At 47.9% G+C, this 20230-nt stretch overlaps 1 protein-coding gene across 5 annotated transcripts in view; it reads right to left on the bottom strand.

Moving 5' to 3' along the window:
* LOC137630438 (uncharacterized) overlaps positions 1–20230 on the bottom strand; it is a 304794-nt gene that overhangs the window by 18301 nt on the left and 266263 nt on the right. For 2 of the 5 annotated variants that reach the window (XM_068361906.1, XM_068361907.1), the window contains 4 exons: positions 12049–12410; positions 8306–9481; positions 7832–7948; positions 6060–6733 (listed from right to left, as the gene is read on the bottom strand). In XM_068361906.1, coding sequence (XP_068218007.1) covers positions 6611–6733; positions 7832–7948; positions 8306–9481; positions 12049–12410 — 1778 coding nt within the window. In that variant the 3' untranslated portion in view covers positions 6060–6610. Of the gene's footprint in view, positions 1–6059; positions 6734–7831; positions 7949–8305; positions 9482–12048; positions 12411–20230 lie in introns of those variants that run through there. The other 3 variants (XM_068361908.1, XM_068361904.1, XM_068361905.1) reach the window with 3 other exon arrangements.

Genomic DNA, 20230 nt, shown 5'->3' with positions numbered 1-20230 from the left:
CAAGGAGAGTCCAGGGCAGCCTGTGAGCACCCATGCGCTAGCTTAGTTGTCTCCTGGGCGGCGCGGTGAGAAGTGGAAGCGTGCTGGAACTGAAACAGCGCGTGGGCGCGCTTGGCGCGAAACTCCAGAAGGCCGCTGCAAGTCCAGAAGAACCTGTGAGCGCCTGTGCGCTAGTGTAGGAACTTCTTGAACGGCGCGCGACGAGGCAGGAACCAGGAGATCATAGGAGCGTAGTTGCGTGGCCAGAAGATATGCGCGACCAGACGATATCAGCGAGGGTGCAGAACCAGAGAAATCGTCGGCGAGGAGGCGAAGGAATAAACTCCTTGCCTGCGCCCAGATCCGAAGATCGTGGGCGCGTGGACGAACGTTGGCGCGTATTGCGCACATCAGGAAAGGGGGGCGCAGATGCGCGCTGGCGAGAAGGTGAACGTGGAGTTCAGTGAAGAAATAATCTCCCTGCTTGCGCCCAGATCCGGAGATCGTGGGCGCGAGGACGAACGTCAACGCGCATTGCGCACATCAGAAAAGGGCGATCAGATGTGCGCCAGCGAGCAGGCGATCGTGGGCGTTCAGGAGACCATTGGTGCACAAGGCGCGTAGCCGCACAGAAGGTCCCAGAAGCGTTGGCGATTAGGAGATCTACGGCGAGACTCTGCTACAGGAGATCGCTGGAGTGTCGATTCAGCAGACTGGTCCACAGCAAGAGAGTATTTGCGAACTACTGCGCGCGAGCGCGCAGGAGAATAGGTTTGCACAGGTAAAAAAAACGTGGCATTAATGGACTTACTCACATTGTGAGATAAGCCCTTAGCCCCGAAGGGACCGGTGCCCGTCGGAAAACGGGGTGGAGTGGCTCCCACTGCGCATCTGCGTCCAGGAACGGAGATGGAAGGTCTGGCAGGTGTCGGAGATTGCGAACGATCTGCCGAAAGGTCTAGCGAAGCAGCTGTAACGGTCTGTTCTCGTCGAGGAGGAACCTCTGCGGCGGTAAGATGAAGATGGTCACAAACAGGAGCACCATCATCAGTCCTCCGAAGAGGGGTCTCTGTTAGTGAACTCCCCCGAGGGGGAGAGACACTCGAAGGAGAGACCTTTGGACTCGGCTCCCCCCTCGAAGGATGTTCGGAGGGGGGAACTGAGCCTTCAGCAACAACAGCAGGGGAGTCCTCCGAAGAGGAGTCTCTATGAGTGTCTTTCTCACGAACGAGAGAGAACACTTCGTAGAAGAGGCCAGAAGAACTGATGAAGGAGCCCCTTAGGGCTGTTGGATCAGCAAGCTGACCATAAAGAGAAACCCTCCGAAGAGGAGCTCCTGCAGCTGCCCAGCCCCTTGAGCGTAGCTGCAAGTGCAATTGCTCAGCACCAAGAGCATAATCGCACAAATTCCATGGTCCGGCCTTGCAACCGCTCAGCCCCTAGAGCATGGTTACAAAAGCGGTCACTCAGCACCAAGAGCAACCGCCCGAGGACCAGGAAAAACCAACCAGGAATTATTAAGGTAAGAGAAGTTACCCCCCCTGAAGGGGAAAAAACTCATACCTGGGAAGGGAACCTCCCTCGGAAGGGAAGTTACCCACCCATGAAGGCGAACCTCCTGAGCGTTTTAAATGAACTAAGGAGCCGACAGTTGTCACGGGAGAACTTCTAGGAGAAGGGAACACGCCCATGACGAAGTCGTAGAGGAGGCGGCAACAGCAGACTCCCCAGGCCCCAACAGGACAGCTCCGCTTCGTTGGCACATTAGGCAAACGAAAACTAGATAATTAACTGTGAAAACAAAATAATTAGTTAACATTTATTCCCCAAGGGGAACTCCGAAGAGGAACCCCTGAGGGAAAAGAACATAAGAATTACGCACCAGGAATGCGCCCTCCTCCCCCACTCACGGGAAGGGGGGAAGGCAGAAAACTGTAACAAAACAGAATTATAACAATGATAATTATGTAATTCATCTAAGAATGTTCACTAATCGTAAGAACAAATGAACCCCCGAAGGGAAGCGTTCTACACAGAGCTGAAAAGTTAACAAATACAATTAGATTTGATTAAAAATAATTGAGACAAAAATGGAGTAGCAACTCAACCCGTTACGGGAAAGAAGCTACCGAAATACGTAATAAAAGGGTGAACGACCTCAAGGAGAGAGAGAGAGACCGTAGTCAAACTAAACTCCCATGTACCCTACGCTGATGGACCAAGTTCCCCGTAGGGAAGGAGGAAAAGCGGAGAAACAGATTAATAAATAAAGTCCAGGGATGACGATTCCCCACGACGCCCGCCGAAGGGAGACCGAAGGACTAAGGGAGAGATCGCGACCCATGAAATGTCACCGTGGGGGCCTGGGACCACACGGAAATGTTGTCGTACAATTGAGTGGACTTCCTACACACACACACACACACCACAAACACTGAAAAGGAAACTTACTGTATTTCTATACTCAAATATATACATAAACATAAGAATGTTTACATATATATTAAGTATAAGAAAAGTAAGTAATTAAGCAAAGAAAAAACATTAATGGCTGCCATGCGAGGACGGGACATAGACATCTGTTCATCGTCCGAGCTAAAAGTGAAGTGAAGCAGTTCACCGGTGTGTGAGGAGGGGGAGGGGTAGCTAGCTACCACTCCCCTACCCCCTTGCTAACTAGCGTGGAGGTAATTAACCCTCGTTAAAATTCTAATGGCTCGTCATTTCAGCTACGCCGAAAGTAAACCCTATGTAAATAGCGTGGTGTGTATTTCGGTTACGGAACAACTATTTTTTAGTATTTAGATATTTTGCAATAAAGTAATATTTTGATAATGATTTTGTTGCCTGACTTCCAAAATAATACAAACAATTTCTGAAAACGACCTTGGAAAAAACTCTTTTCACTGTTTGTTGAGTGCAGTATTACAAAGTTATCAGAAAAGTAACTAGACCTAGGGTCACATATACAGTAGCAAAAGTATACCACCTAAAAGAATTTCTAGATTTCTTTGATCTAAAATTACATTTTGTGAGAAAATTTGTAAGCTATATGAGGAATTGGGGAAATATTACTGGAATTTTACTTCTTTCTCAAAATTGATTAAGAACAATTGGCAACACTGTTTTCAGGTAAACAACATTTGAACACCAAATACTATGACTAAACGTGTAGTTGTGGTGGAAACTACGACTGGTTTAGTGGTTTCTTATATGAACATGTTACAAAATTGGGATAATCGTCATATAGCTAATTAATATCAACTTAAAACATTTCATAATACACCCAAAATAAGAAAAGATACTGTACCAGACAAAAATCACACTAAAGAGTCGCTGACTAGGAATTTCTGCTAAGTTTTTTAAAGTCCTCATTTTTCCCCCAATAATTGCCTTGCTAATTTAAGGGTGCGTCTTACCACTTGTAGCATCTTATGACACTGGAAATACGGTATATATCAGGTTACAAAAATAGCATGGTACCCACATGTAGTCAGATGAGGTCAGCATACAGTTCCTCAGATGCTGAGCCCCAAGAGAGGGGAGAATGAAGTAGGAAGTGGGTAGTCACTCACACACTCATTTTAGTCTTACTCGCAGGTAACATTTGACCTCAACCAACTGTTACTTGTCCTACAAGGGAGCTGAGGTGTTATTTAACCATATTTTGCACAGCAACCATACAATGTAAGGTAAACATATCTTGGTTCCTGTGGGTTATTTCTTACAGGTAGTTGGCTGTAAACGTAGTTTGTCGTTTTCATACGCCTGCATGTAACACCTGCGCCACATAGAAATTATTTTTAAATGCCAGGAATGTACCGATACCCCTGATGTCATGGGCACAGGGATGGAGACTGGTATGAGGGTTATCTTGTTGAATGGCTCTCTCAATTAACTGCGTGATCCAGGAAGAAATCGAGTTCTTCATGATCTTCATCTTGTTGACCTGAGGACAGGCTCTTTCAGGTCTCTGTAAGTTTTTCCTCGTCACCCTTATAGGGCAGAGTAACAGTTGATCAGAATCATCAGATACACACCAGAGACACTCAATCTGGAAGGACCCGAATCTAGGATCTGCTACAGCCAGATTTCGAGTCTTAGCTACGAACTCACGTACGAAACAGTGTCACTTGCCCCCATCCCTTTGAATGGGCGATATCATATGAAGATCGCTGACTCTCTTCACAGAGGGCAGGGGTAGAAGGGAATCTGTGTTCAGAGTCAAGTCTCAATCTCATGCTTGACAAAGAGGTTTGTAAGGGTCTCCTTTTAGTGAGCGTAGAACCTTCACTAAGTTCCAAGGACATGGTCTGACTTTTAACTAAGGGCATGTGCGTTCAAAATTACGTATGAGTAGAGACAACTCCATCAAGAAGGAAATATTGATGATATTCAGCTTGAAGACAAGGCTCAAGGTCGAGCGATAGCCTTTCACCTCCGACACTGAACAGAGTTTCTCCTTCCTGAGGTATAATAAGAACTCGGCTATTGTTGGAATAGGGGCACTGAGAGAAGCGATACTCAGTCCAAAACACCAACCACAAAAGACGGATCACTTTGCCTGGTATATCGAGGCAAACGACTTCCGGAGGTATCCTGGTATATCGAGGCAAACAACTCTCGGAGGTATCCTGGTATATCGAGGCAAACAACTCTCGGAGGTATCCTGGTATATCAAGGCAAACAACTCTCGGAAGTATCCTGGTATATCGAAGCAAACAACTCTCGGAGGTATCCTGGTATATCGAGGCAAACAACTCTCGGAGGTATCATGGTACATCGAAGCAAACAACTCCCGGAAGTATCCTGCCAATCTCTTTACAACTGCTCTCGAAAAGCCTCTCTTTTTTAACAATTGCTGGATAACCTCAAGGCGTGAAAACGCAGCAATGGAATATCTTCACATATGGTTGTCTGAGTCTAGTGAAGGGGATATCGTCTAACACCTGGTGAGGAACACCCCTCCCTCGGAAGGGAAGGTTGTTCCACAGCTGGAGGCGGACCACCAGATGGCACATTCCGTGTCCCTTTCAGCTGGGCAAACTCAGCCACAAGTTTGATTCCATGAACCGCCTTTGGGACATAACCGAAGCTAGACCCTGGGTTCCCCCAGAAAGGGTCACCCGACAAGTCACTCCGAGGTGAGATTGTCAGCAACTACTCATGCCCGCCCCCCAAAGCAGAGCAAACGTCAGGGAGAGCATATGCTGAGGTCAAAACGGTTGAGCTGGCGCAAGACTTTGGGTTGAAGATCTTAAGAGCCTTGGGGGGAAAATCAACCTCTGGAGAGGATGTTTGCTCCCTTCACGTGTCCAACTGTAAAATCTCTTGCAACCTTGCCTTGCACAGGGAACCTGTGAGCCCCAAGGAAGGCCACAAAAGACGATCAGCTTCGTTGGAAATAAACTCCCCTACGGATTGCTGTTTTTCTAGGGGCAACAGCAGAGGCCTCTGACACGTAATGTTGTCCCAAGGTCACATGGGCACCACTCGTACTCGTTCTACACTGTTGCCTAGTAAATCTCTTCCACTGGGAGGGCGACCACTTTCTCTACACTGAATAAGAAACTGCGTGCAAGAGTGACCCCTACACGCAGGGCAGAGACCGTGACAATCCATCTCTTCGGCAGACATTAAGGTGCCACAACGGCGCCCTTCATTACCAGGACAAACCCGCAACTTGGATCTAAATGGGCAGTCTTTTGCTTTTTAGGCCAGTTGAAAATAATTGAAATCTTTTATTTTAGGGTTTAGTAGGGGAGTCAGACACGTTTGCACTGAGCTGATCTGAAATAAAACGTGACAGTATTCACTAGTGCTGGTGTGAGTGGAGTGGTGGGTTACTTCCCTATCCCCTTCCTGCTAACTAGCAGATGGTAATTACACCTTGCAAAATTTTAACGGCTGGTTTTCAGCTAGTGCCAAAAAAATTATGATTCAAGTAATACAGTAATTGTTTCTTTTAAGAAATAAAAAATATCCTTCGATAGTTTACCTCGATCATCCGATTCCAAAAACAAAGTGTCGATCAACTTATAGATGTAAACAATACAGATTAAAATTTGCTACTTATATTCCTGAATATGATACTATGTGAATATTACATGCATTATTATTGGATACAGTCAGGGGTTATTTATTTATAGAGAACAATACACAGGACATTTAGTTATCGTAATAAAGTGTAACCATTACATTGACTTACGATTACATATCTACGGTTGGCTCCATCCCACTTTCACAGCCTTGACTAGAAGAGGTACTCGCCACAGTTCACAATCTATTTGTTTCAATTTAATTTTTAAACCTAGGGTTATCAAATATAATACAGTAATGTGTAGTTAATACATTTATTCATTTTAGGCCAAATACCATTCATTTAGTCATATGAAAAAAGTTTGGAACTGGAGGTTCACATTAGACTCCCTTACCATGTACTCTTATGAGAAACATATGTTTCGTATAACTAGATTTAGAATATGTGGCTGTTTTTGTTAACTAATGAGTTGTGGATAACAAGAATTGAGTGTATTCTATCAACAGAAAAACTGCTGTAAAGTCCAGCTACCATTACAGTTCCTAAGTCTTCTGCTGTTGTGTTTTCTTTTTCTGACGTGACCCTCTCCATTTAGGACCAGCCTACTGAAGGTGTACTAGATCGACAGTCTTTGTCTTCCCTCTCTTCCCAGCCCAATACAGTATTTCTTTGATCTCGTCTTCTACCATTTGATTTCCTGGGGCCTCCTGTTTCCTGAAGGTGAAGAAGAGAAAACATCTTATGCGTGTCGAATTAGCTCAAGCTTCCCCTTTATGTACGTGTGACAGGGGAGCCACTGTGTCTCTTGAGACAATCTCCTCTTCTCCTTCAGACTCAGACACACATCATGCTTTCCCTATGGAAAATGACGAAACTTCCAGGACTTCCCACTGCAGAGGACAAGAGATACCTTATGACCGCTACGCTCAAAGATCCTAAGCAAAATCTTAATGCTCACCTTTATGCATAAGGATTCCCTACTCATCCGAGTACCTTCATGCACACAATCTTCAAAGGATAGCCATGCGCGTGCATGTTCGTCTCCTCAGCCTCAGACATATTCACGCACAAGATCTCCACATGTACTCGCTCTGTCACACACATGATCATCCCTGCATGCATCTGGGAGAGTATGATAACGTGCTAATAAGGCTAGAGAGTAGAGCTTCTTATCCCAAGTCTCCACACTAAAGCTCCCTGCATGAAAGGTACTCATACAGAAAATCCCCACAGGTAGGGTCTCCACACGTAAAACTCTTGTAACAGTAAATCCACGTGCGTTAAAGTTTCCTCGTGTACCTCCGTCACAAGCAAGGTCTCCATATCCTAGAGATTCATGCACAGAACCTCATATGTTATGACTTCACGTGCTAGGTTTCCACAAGCTGGACGCCTACCCACTAGTTCTCTATGCATGGAATCTTCATGAACGAGAACCCTACATGCTGGATCCCCACTCACTGAATCCATAAGCGTTGGATCCCTACATGCTAGTTCTCCACATGTGAAATCTCCAATAACCAGAACCCTATGCTGGATTTCCATGAGCTAGATTCCCAAATGATAATCCCCACGCTCTAGGACACCAAGTGATAGAAACCACCCTCCGTAAGATCAACACGAACTAACACACCTTTAGTGAGGTCATGTTTGTGCTTTCCGGTTCTAGGTCTTACTAGATAGGGTCCATTAAGTCAAATGCTTGTTCCCCTAAAGCCAAGCCCTATTAATAGTGAGATGAATTTCTTTTGAGCCTGACTTCTAAAATGTTTTACATATAAGGAACCAAATAAGCTACAGTACAAATCTTACCTTACGACTAAATAACCCAGTAAACTTGTGAGCAAGTCTCCAATGTTCAGGATTAATTATCATTTCACCTTCTAGGGTACTCACTCGTACTACACCTTTCTGAGAGCGATATGCATCCTGAAATCATTTAATAATTATAATTTTTATACACAATAATTATCGATGATTATAAAATTTTTATACAATGGTTATTTACAATCACCTTTAGCAAAATGAAACTGATCAAACAATGATAAAGACTGTTTTTAATCATTGGTTTATAATAAATTACCTAACCATAACATATCTTATAATTAAAACCAATAAAAAACATGTAACCGTAAAGTACAGGTTTGTGATTTAATAAATCTTCACTAATGTTCAACTTCAGAAGGAAATGGTTTCAATTTCTATGTAAGCTTCAAATTCAAGATCTTTTAATAGTAAGGTCAGCAATGAAAAACTTCTACTGGAAAATTCAAAGAACAGTCTTACCTCAGTATGCCTAAAGGATATTTGTGGTGAAAATTCAGCTGCTGAATCTGGAGGTGTATCATCTATCATATTATTATCATGAAGCTTCACACTGTCTCTTTCATTAAAGTTGTAGCCATTGCTATTTGCCTTATTTGCATCAGTTTCTCTGAAAGCTGCTTGATTACCAGGAAAATTTTCATATTTTTCATCTGATGCACTTTGGTAGCATACATTTCCTGAATGACTAATAGAGAACAACTCGCTCACATCATTGTTCACATAAGTGTCCATCGCAGTTACAGCACTGTTAACAAACATAGGGTCTTGAGATGCAAAAAGATCAGGTGAGTTACATATGCGTTGTTCCTCAAAATCTTTTTGATTGCTCTTCAGGGAATCCCTCATGTCTCCTTTCTTTCCTAAATATGATCTAACCTCATCACCATCTTCAAAAGAAACTTTTCTTAAAGTATTTTTATATTGTCTGGGGGAGGGAATATAGAACTTACCAGGTGTAGAAGGATTATAAGGTCTAGACATGGAGTTACTTTCTCCATGTATAAATGGATCTTCTTGACAAAAGGGAGATACAGTTTCTTTATGAAAACTCGACTTTGGTTTACATGATCTTGAAAATTTTTTTCTTCGGGTTACATGGATAGATGAACCAAGCACTGGGGAAAAAGAACCTGCCATAAAATTAGCTTTGGAATAATCTTTACTACCATCATATTGTACTTCTATATCAACCTTGTGAAACTCTCGATCACTATGGTTAGTAACATCTTCGAGAGGACTCTGCATCCTCTCTGGTTCTCCCCTTACTCTTATCGGTGAGGAGTTTTTGACATACATGGATTCATTATCAAAAATTTGGTAGCAGTCACCAACTGATACTAAACCTCTATCACTAAAGGACAGAGTATGCTCACTAATTTTATCTAGAAGTTGGAAGACTTCTGGGTGACAGCTGTGACTACCATTAATGGGATCATCCTCATTTGCATCAAAATTTATGGGATCAAAGGCTTCCGACTCATTTCTTTGACAAACACTGCTATTTATAGGCCCACTATCTGTTGTGTAATGATGGTTGCCAATGAATGACTGGCACAGAGTCAAATCCTGCCTTGACTTGCATTCCAAGGAAGGTGGTACTTCAGTAGATGCTTCTAGTAGTGGTGAGATTAAACTCTGTTGAGAACACAGGATTTTTATAATCAAATTTTTATTTCTATGCTCACCTGATGTTCATATTGTTTCTTCTCTGTAAGCTTGTTTTTATCACATTTACCTCGTAAAAATAAAAAAAAAATCCCATTTTCTTTCCTTTTGAGAGACATGACTCTTGAAAAAATAGTGAGACACTCTAGCTGTTAATGGTAAGAAGCTAAGCTTGGCTAAGTCTCAAGTTAAAACTATTCCCTATCCTTTCGAAACCACAAGTCAGTGAGGACAAAGATGGCCATGTAAATGAACCAGGTAAGTATCATCAACATCATCATCATCATCTCCTAAGCCTATTGAGGCAAAGGGCCTCAAGGATTCATGGGCTAGTTCCTTGTGATGCTCAGTGCCTATCTAACTAAGGCAAGTGACCCCTGCCAGTCCTTACTAATTTCAGTAAGGTCAACTGCCAGGCATCAGGAGTAGAAGTTGAAAAGACATCTTGTTAATCGCCCTAAACTCAATCCGTCACCCTGCTGCCAGTGATTTCATTGAGATTTAAGGGGGCATTTCCTCCACACCCAATGTTCTCGTTACACCACCGTGTTGCTCATCTGCTTATATAACTGTTGGCACGCATGGATTGCTAAGATATGCCACCTAGCACAGTGAGTATATAAAAGAGAAATGACAGGAAATTTTTATATGATAAAGGTATTATACATGTTTTAGGCATATATAAACGGATTTTGAGTGAAGCGAAAAATCTAATTTTGGGTGAGATAGCCATGACGTCCTGATGGAAGGTTCCTATTGGTAGCTTTCTAAGGGATATTTGACTACAGTGATATTACCAGAGAATTTACCTTTAGGTCTCCAGAATTCTAACTCCTGGCGCGAATATCCTTAAAATTTCTTGTGCCAGGAGTTAGAATTCTGGCGACCTAAAGGTAAATTCTCAGGGAATATCACTGTACTGTAGTCAAATATCCCTTAGAAAGCTACCAATAGGAACCTTCCATCAGGACGACATGGCTTGAGCCCAAAAATACTTTTATAATATAAAAATTTCCAGTCATTTGATCAAAAACTTTGCGATTTATCAGCAAAAATCATGCTTTAAAAAAATTTAGGTACATTTTCCTCATTAATATGATGATGTTATACTGAGTAGCATTAGGCGAGAGGTAGTAGAAGACAAACAGGAGGAGTGGAGAAGAGAAATAGAAAATAGAGGATTAAAGATCAGCAAGAAAAAGACAGAGTATTTGAGATTGAAAAAATGGGGAGAATGGGGAAGTTAGTTTACAAGGAGAGAGATTAAAGAGAGTTGAATATTTAAAGTATTTAGAATCAACAGTTGCAGAGGATGGTGATCTGGGGGCAGAAATAAGCCACAGAATACAAGCAGGATGGAAGAATTGGAAAAAAAGTGTGTGGAGTACTATGCGACAGGAAAATAGGGGTTAAGTGTAAAGGTAAAGTACACAGGAGAGATGTGAGACTGGCAATGATGTATGGAGCGGAGACGTGGGCAATAAAGAAGACAGAAGAGAAGAAGCTGGATGTGGCAGAGATAAGAATGTTGAGATGGATGCGTAGGGTGACAAGAAGAGATAAGAGGAATGAGGTAATTAGGGGTACCACAGGAGTTAGAGAACTATCAGATAAGATCCAAGAAAGTAGACTGAGGTAGTATGGTCATGTCATGAGAAGAGATGAACAGTATTTTGGGAGGAGAGTGATGGAAATGCAGGTACAGGGAACAAGAAGGAGAGGGAGACCAAAGCGAAGAAGGATGGACTGTATCAAGGATGACTTTCGATCAAAGGGATTAACTGGTGACGAAATGTGGGACAGAGGTAGATGGAGAATGCTGGCCAGAAACATCGACCCCACATAAAAGTGAGAAAAGATGCAGACAAAGAAGAAGATATGCCTAACCATGTAAATAAATGGTGTATTTTGAATAATTAGAAAAAAAAGAGGAGGACATAGCGAACGGTCTTCTTGGGTGCTTGTGTGTAATTATTGTCATCATTATCACTAGGATCACCCCCTAACTAAAAATAAGATTCCTTTTATGCTCAGGAATTTTACTTTGGTTGGCAACTATAGTAACATACTTTTACATAAGAGAAACATTCAGGCCTTCAAACTCCTCACAATAAATATTTAAATCCCAATACTGTCCCCGACACGAGATATAAAGAAAAAGGAGATCATGGTCGCCCAGATACAATTTTCTTGAAGATTCCACGCAGTAGTTACTAAAAATCCAGAAGACATCTTTAAAAATCTGGAGTTCAAGGCTGTTTCCAGATCAAATTCAACAGAGACTGAAAAGACAAAGGTTCTGTGACGTGACCAAGCTTCATTTCTTGCCATCAACTGTTCCTCTAAGGCATATGTCGATAAAATAGAGCTTCCAGAGAAGCAATATGAACACCAAGGGAAGTTAATAAAAATATCTGAGATAAGTAACCATGGAACTATAATCAAATTAATAATGGATATTTTGTAAAAGTTTTTTTATAATAGAAAGTTTACACTATGCATACATTTAGAAAAAAAAATACTTAAGGAACACTCACCGGATAATACGGATACATAGATGGACCTCTTGAATTGTAACCTAAATTGAATGGATGGGGAGGAAATTTATGGGGAAGAGTCATAGAGGGAGCAGAATTTAATAACATATGGTTATTTGAGTGAAAAGATGGTCCAGCAAGATTCTCATTAACCTTGTTGAAGTTTGGAGCAGTAATTATGTTTCTTTCTTTAACCATAATATTTTCATCTCCAGTCAATGCAGCTCCATATTCAATTATATCTACAGATGGTGGTTGTTGGGTATTTTGAACCTGTTTCAAAAGCTGTGAAGGCTGGGTGTCATCACCATACATCAACTTGTGCTTATTCTTCATGAGAGTTATAAAGTCCTGTGGTTCACCTGTTTATATCAATACAAAATTTAGCATACAGTACTATCTTAGATAAAATGGATAAATTGCTAAACTAATGGTAAATCTTGAATAAATATGAATCAAACCCTTTATAAAAATCTTAAACATTAAAATATGACAAATTCGGAGATAATTTGCATTTTTCCTAACCACACAAACCTTAGCTATTTACATAGGGTTTACTTTCAGCGTAGCTGAAATGACGAGCCATTAAATTTTTAACGAGGGTTAACTACCCCCCGCTAGTTAGCAGGGGGTAGGGAAGGGGTAGCTTGCTACCCCTCCCCCCCCACACACCTGTGAGTTGTCTCACTTCACTTAGAGGTAGAACTTGACTTGGGGGACAGGGCTGGCGGGGCGGAAAGTCCCCAGCCTTACAGGCTTTTGGCTTTACCCGGGGACCCGAAAACCGAGTGTCGCACTTTCCGATGCTTGCTACGGACGTGCGGCCTACATAAGTTGTGTGTGGAGGAAGTTGTGACTCGTCCTAGGAAGTTGACCTGGAGTTCTTTAGATAGAAATCTAGGCTAGGACGTTCCCAATACCACTTCGTCAGGGTATGGGGGACGCTAACAGTATTACAATTAATACTAGGAGCACAAGGGAGCATGGTTTACCTGCAGAGGTTGAGGTCAGCTATGCAGAGACCAGGATGCTGCTTTCCCCAAGGGAAGGGAGAATGAAGAAAGAAGTAAGGGCCAGACATACTCTTTCAATCATGCAGACTAAAACCGGGTAACAATGCCCCCAACCTTCTGCTACCTGTCCATTAAGGAGCCTGAGGTTAGACCAGCTGTTGTGCAGCCACCACAGGGCCAATAGAGAATGTATCGAAGCTCCTGTGGGTCACGTCCTGCAGGTAGTGGGCTGTGAAGGTCGTCTGGCGCTTCCATACCCCAGCTTGCAAAACCTGCGTCACAGAGAAATTTCTCTTGAATGCCAAGGACGTAGCGATGCCCGACATCGTGCGCTCTAGGGCAGCGTGACGGAGGAGGGTCAGGATCCAAGGTATGTTGAATAACCTTCCGGATCCAGGCCGAGATGGTGTTCTTGGTGACCCTCCTCTTTGTCCTTCCTGTGCTTACGAATAACGCTTGCACCTGAGGACGGACTGCAGCTGTTCTTTTCAAGTAATGCCTCAGACTCCTCACTGGGCAAAGTAACAGATGGTCTGGGTCACTTGTTACAGAACGAAGACTCGTTACCCTGAAGGAGTCAAACCTAGGGTCTGACACCCCAGGGTTCTGAGTCTTGGCAACAAACTCAGGGACGAACCTGAACATTACCTCCCCCCCATCCCCTTGAATGGGCGACGTCGTAAGAAAGATCATGAAGTTCACTGACTCGCTTGGCCGAGGCCAAAGCGAGCAGGAAAGCCGTCTTCCAAGACAGGTGGCAATCAGACGCCTGGCGTAATGGTTCAAACGGGGCTCTCTTCAGAGCCCTGAGGACCTGAACCACGTTCCAAGGAGGAGGTCTTACTTCTGACTGAGGGCAGGTAAGCTCATAGCTGCGTATGAGTAGAGAAAGTTCTAACGAAGAGGAAATGTCCACTCCTTTCAGCCTAAACGCCAGGCTTAAGGCTGAGCGATAGCCTTTCACCGCAGGAACTGAAAGGCGCATTTCCTCTCGTAAATACACAAGAAACTCCGCTATTGCTGGAATAGTGGCATCGAGTGGAGAGATACCCCTCCCACGACACCAACCACAGAAGACTTTCCACTTCGCCTGGTAGACTCCGATAGAGGACTTGCGTAGGTGGCGGGACATCCTGTCCGCAACCTGTTGCGAAAATCCTCTCTCCGTGAGGAGACGCTGGATAGTCTCCAGGCGTGAAGCCGAAGCGACGCTACGGCCTTGAGGAAGATGTTGCAGTGTGGTTGTCTGAGTAGCTCGTGTCGTGGGGGGAGTTCCCTCGGAAGCTCCGTCAGGAGCTGCAGAAGGTCTGGGAACCATTCCGCGTGATGCCACAGCGGAGCTACAAGAGTCCTGGAGAGATTGACCGATAGTCTGGTCTTGTTGAGCACCCTTCTCATCAGACAGAATGGTGGGAAGGCGTAAACGTCGATGTTGTCCCACCTCTGCTGAGAAGCATCTTGCCAGGGAGCCTTGGGGTCCGGGACTGGAAAGCAGTACAGGGGCAGCTTGAAGTTCAAGGCTGTCGCGAACAGATCTACTGTCGGAGACCCCACAAAGTCAGGACTTTGTTGGCTATCTGAGGATCCAAAGACCACTCGGTACTCACTATCTGCGTCGCTCTGCTCAGACTGTCGGCGAGCACATTCCTCTTGCCTGGAATGAAGCGAGCCGAAAGTGTGACCGAGTGGGCTTCGGACCGCCTCAGAATCTCTACTGCAAGATGGGATAGCTGTCAAGAAAAGGTTCCTCCCTGCTTGTTGATGTAAGCCACTACCGTAGTGTTGTCGCTCATCACCACTACGGAGTGGCCCGCCAGGGTCCGTTGCAACTGTTGAAGAGCCAGGAAAACAGCCTTCATTTCTAGCAGGTTGATGTGGAGGTACTTATCTGACTCTGACCAGAGGCCTGAGATCCTTTGGTTCAGAATGTGGGCCCCCCACCCTTCTTTTGACGCGTCCAAAAACAGAGTCAATTCCGGGGGGAGGACGAGAAGATCTACTCGCTTCCGAAGGTTCACGTCGTTCAGCCACCACCGAAGGTCCGTCAGTTCCGTGGATCCTATAGGAACCAGAAAGTCCGGAGAATCGGAGCCTTGATTCCACCGGGACTTTAGCCGCCATTGCAGGGATCTTATCCTGAGGCGGCCGTTCGGAACTAGACGTGCCAGGGAGGAAAGGTGACCTAGAAGACGCAACCACGAATGGGCTGGAAGCTCTTCCCGCCTGAGGAAAGGTTCTGCGACCCTCCTCAGCCTTGCTATCCTGTCGTCTGATGGAAAGGCTTTGTGGAGATCGGTGTCTAATATCATGCCCAGATATACCAGTCGTTTCGTCGGAAGCAGAGAGGACTTCTAGAGGTTTACCACGACCCCCAGGTCTCGGCAAACCTCCAGAAGCCTGTCTCGGTGTCGAAGAAGGGTCGACTCCGAGTCTGCCAGGACCAGCCAGTCGTCCAGATAACGAAGGAGACGTATGCCGTTCCTGTGCCCCCAAGACAAAATCAGAGCGAAAACACTGGTGAACACCTGAGGTGCTGTGGAGAGACCGAAACACAGCACCTTGAACTGGTAGATCTTGCTGTCTAGGCTGAATCTCAAGTACTTCCTGGAAGACGGATGGATTGGGATCTGGAAGTACGCGTCCTTCAGATCCAGTGTGCACATGAAGTCTTGCGGTCTCACTGCAAGTCTGACCGTGTCTGCTGTCTCCATGCTGAACGAAGTTTGCTCGACAAACTTGTTCCGGGCTGAGAGGTCGATAACCGGTCTCCAGCCTCCAGACGCCTTCTTTACAAGAAAGAGTCGACTGAAGAAGCCTGGGGAGCCGTCGTCGACCTCCTGGAGAGCATCCTTCTTGAGCACGGTCTCGACTTCTGCCCGAAGGGCTAACCCCTTTGCCGATCCCATGGCATAGGAGTTCAGCGGCACTGGATTCGCTGTCAGGGGAGGTGGAACGCGATAACCTTGGCCGATCACAGAGACCGTCCAAGAATCGGCCCCAAGTTGCTGCCACCTGTGCACGCAACTTTTCAGGCATCCCCCCACAGGTGGACACGCGGGGGGATTGCCACTCCTAGCGCTTGCGGCCTCGGCCGGTGCCTCTAGGATTCTTACCTCCCCTAGAGGACTTGCCGCGCCTTCTGTCCTTGGTCTGAAAGGGCTGCGCCTTAGACACCCCTGTCTTAGCTGCCGGAGCCTGCTTCGGTGTCTTGCGAGGCTGCTGTTGCTGTTGAGGTGCCGGAGGCTTGAAGGGCCGAGATGTCCGGGCCCTCTGGAGGAGAGAATCTTGATTCGATCTCCTCCACCTCTCGGCTGTTCGTTCTATGTCCTTGGGCTCGAGCAGATCCCTCCCAGTAATGGACGAGTGCCCGAGCCTGCAGACGTCCACGGCGGGGACCTTCGGATGGAACCTCTTGGCCACTGCGTCGCGACGCTTGAGGATCGAGTTAGCCCACAGGTTAGCCACCTGGTGAGCGAGGAACTCGATCAAACGCGTGCCCGAGAGGAGGAAGGTCTCCAAAGCCTTCCTATTGCTCTCCTTGGACAGATCCTCAGAGCGCAATAGGATGCCCAGAGATCTCAGCCAAACGTCCAGCCACGAAGTTGCCTGCAGGGCACTCTTCGCGACCTTCTCAAGGTTCAGGATCTCCGACGCCGAGAACGTCAACTGCTGGGCGGAGAGCTTCTCGAGAGGAGTTTCCCTGGTCAGCTCTTCCACGGAATGGTGGAGCGGAAGGGCCATACTGGACTCCCCCATGATCTCAAAGTACCTCCTCTGATGTCCTCGAGGAGGTGGGAGGAGTTTGAACCCGGCAGAAGAACGACCGGAGGAGGCAAGCTCAGAGAGATGGGCTTCGACTCTGTCCCTGGCCCCTTTCACCCCTTTGGACCAAGGCAAAGCTGCACTGGACTTAGGGGGTTTCTGGGTGCCGTAGACTTCGTCTAGCACCGTGTCCTTGCCCTCACGAGGGGCAGTCTCCGGGTCCTTAAACTTGTTGAGCTGCCTCATCAAGCCTGGGACCTGCCAGAAAGCGTGTTCCGACTCGAACTGGTCTCCTCCTTGCGGACTGGCAGCTAAGTCTCCGGTCCCCAAAGGCTCATCTTAGGGAGATACGTGGACGTCCTCCCGGGGTTTAGTTGGCTCTGGACGTATCCTGGATGACGATTTAGGAATCATCTTGGAGTCCTTGGGCTCCCTCCTAGGAGGAATACAGGACTCCAGCAAAGAGGTCCGGAAGGGGGCTTCCTCACGAGCAGCTTCTCTCCGAAGAGGAGGGGTTCCTCCCATTGGTGCCGTGGGAGACAACCCTGCCTCGCTGGACTCTCCTGAAGAAGGAGATAACTCGTCCACAGGAGAAGGAGAAACAGCAAGCGTAGGAGAAGGCGTAGGAGTCCTCCTAACCGACCTCTTGGGAGCCAACTTCTCCCGAGGAGAAGTCACCACGAAGTCCACTCCTCTCCCATATCAACGAGGGCAGGCTTCACAGCCTGAACCACTGCGTTCATAATGTGACGGAACCAAGGCTGACGGGTAACTGACGCAGTGTCAGTTATCCCCGCTGGAGGGAAGGGGATCTCCTGATCCTTCGGAGTGGACACCACGGGGCCTGCCTGAAAAAAAGAGGAAAAAGAGTGTTGTATGGACCTCTCCGTAGATCCTTCCTGGTCCTGGTCCTGATAGGTAATCCTACACTTGCACGGAGGCGATCCAGAGGCTGATCTGGAAGTCCGTGTCCCTGTCGGTTGGCCGCGCTGATGTTCCCTGCGGGAATGGGAATCGCGGAGGTTCTCACGCGAAAAGGCATTCAAGGAATCGCGCGCGGGCGATTTTCGAAGCGCGGGCGCATTGCCGCAAGTGGAAGACTGCGCGTGGGAGCGTTGGCTCGCGGGCGAGGGGGCGAGGAGGCGCGCGGGCGAGGTGGCGCGTGGGCGCGCAAGCGAAAGGACACGATGGCGCGTTGGCGAGCGGTCGCGTTGGCGAGCGGTCGCGTTGGCGAGCGGTCGCGTTGGCGAGCGGTCGCGTTGGCGCGCACGTGAAGACGCACGAGACCGCGCGGGTGAAGGTGTGCACTGAGCTCTAGGCGATCGACGGCGGCGCGTAGGAGAACGGCGATGGTCAGGCGAAAAAAGTCACGAGCGACTTGTCGAGCGTTTGCCAGGCGGAGAGCGCTGGCGCGTTAGAGAAAGCCGACGCTTTGGCGAGCGATGTCGCGTGCGTTCCGGAGAATGATGGCGCGATCCACAAACAGGCGAACGACTGCGCGCAGGCGATTTATCGCGCGGGCGAGTCGGAGACCTGAGGCGATCAGACTGAAGAGGGCGAGGGCGCTCAGGAGAGCGCTTGCGCACAGGCGAGTGATCGCGTGAACGCGCAGGAGAACGTTGGCGCGCAGTAAGATTACTGCGCACATCTGAAGAGGTGGACGAATGCGCAGGCGAACGCTCAGGAACAGGAGCTTTAGCTCGCTGTTGCGCCGGAGCAGAAGGGCGCGCAGGGGCGCGTGGGCGAGGCGACGGGTTAGTACCCTTGCCTAAGTCCAGATCAGGTGATCGTGGACGAGATGATGATTGTTGGAGCGCTAGGCTCACATCAGGAACGGGTAGAGCAGTAGCGCGGCTGCGCACAGGAGAACGATGGCGCTCAGGAGTACGTGGGTGCGCCTTGCACACATCAGGAACATGAGGGCGCTGCTTCGCAGGAGACCTGCGAGAAGGAGAGCGTTGGCGAGCAGGTGATCGCTGCCGCGCAGGGGAACGCTGGCGAGCAGGTGATCACTGCCGAACAGGAGAGCGCTGGCGTGTTAGAGAACGCTGACGCGATGGCGAGCGATGTCGCGTGCGTTCCGGAGAATGATGGCGCGATCCACAAACAGGCGAACGACTGCGCGCAGGCGATTTATCGCGCGGGCGAGTCGGAGACCTGAGGCGATCAGACTGAAGAGGGCGAGGGCGCTCAGGAGAGCGCTTGCGCACAGGCGAGTGATCTCGTGAACGCGCAGGAGAACGTTGGCGCGCAGTAAGATTACTGCGCACATCTGAAGAGGTGGACGAACACGCAGGCGAACGCTCACGAACAGGAGCTTTAGCTCGCTGTTGCGCCGGAGAAGAAGGGCGCGCAGGGGCGCGTGGGCGAGGCGACGGGTTAGAACCCTTGCCTAAGTCCAGATCAGGTGATCGTGGACGAGATGGTGATCGTGGACGAGATGGTGATCGTGGACGAGATGATGATCGTTGGCGCGCTAGACGCACATCAGGAACGGGTAGAGCAGTAGCGCGGCTGCGCACAGGAGAACGATGGCGCTCAGGAGTACGTGGGTGCCCCTTGCGCACATCAGGAACATGAGGGCGCTGCTTCGCAGGAGACCTACGAGAAGGAGAGCGTTGGCGAGCAGGTGATCGCTGCCGCGCAGGGGAACGCCAGCGAGCCGGTGATTGCTGCCGAACAGGAGAGCGCTGGTGAGTTAAGTCCGAAGACTTTAACTCTGGGGAGCGCTTGAGCGCTACTGCACGCGAACGCGCAGGTGGGCGTGCAGGGGAACCCTGACCGCAAGGGACTTACCCACACCGTGAGTAGAGTCCCTTAACCCCGAAGGGATCGGTGCCTGTTGGATAACCGGGTGAGAAGGCGCCCAAATCGCATCTGCAACCAGGAACGGAGAAGGCAGGTCGGAAGGTCTGGCAGGCGTAGGGGATCGCGAACAATCCGCGGAGAGGTCAAAGGGCGCTGCTGTGACGGGCTGCTCCTGACGGGGGGGGCTCCTCCTTAGGGGGAGGATCAGGAGAGGACGACCCAAAGAGGCGCCTCCTAACTCCTTTATAGGGAGAAGGAAGTCCTCTGCTGCGAAGAGGCCGATGGGCCTTACGTCGAATACGACCACGAGGAAGGGCGTCCGGGTCATCAGTCCTCCGAAGAGGAGTCTCTGTCAGCGCGCTCCCCTGAGGGGGAGACCCGCCCGCAGGAGAGACCATGGGACTCCCCTCCCCCCTCGGAGGATCTTCGGAGGGAGGAGGAGAGCCATCAGCACCGTCCGCAACAGGAGCAGTATCAAGGGTTTGACCAGACCCGTCGGAAGGCTCGGCCAAAACAGTGTCAACAAAATCCGAAAGGAATACCTCCGGTACTACCGGCGACTGTTTGACCGCAGCCCCCAACTGGATCAGGTCAAACAG

Source organism: Palaemon carinicauda, chromosome 38 (assembly GCF_036898095.1).
Source record: "Palaemon carinicauda isolate YSFRI2023 chromosome 38, ASM3689809v2, whole genome shotgun sequence".
Taxonomy (NCBI): Eukaryota; Metazoa; Arthropoda; class Malacostraca; order Decapoda; family Palaemonidae; genus Palaemon; species Palaemon carinicauda.
The sequence above is the reverse complement of the archived record's forward strand: the minus strand, read 5'-3'. Positions and strand labels throughout refer to the sequence as shown.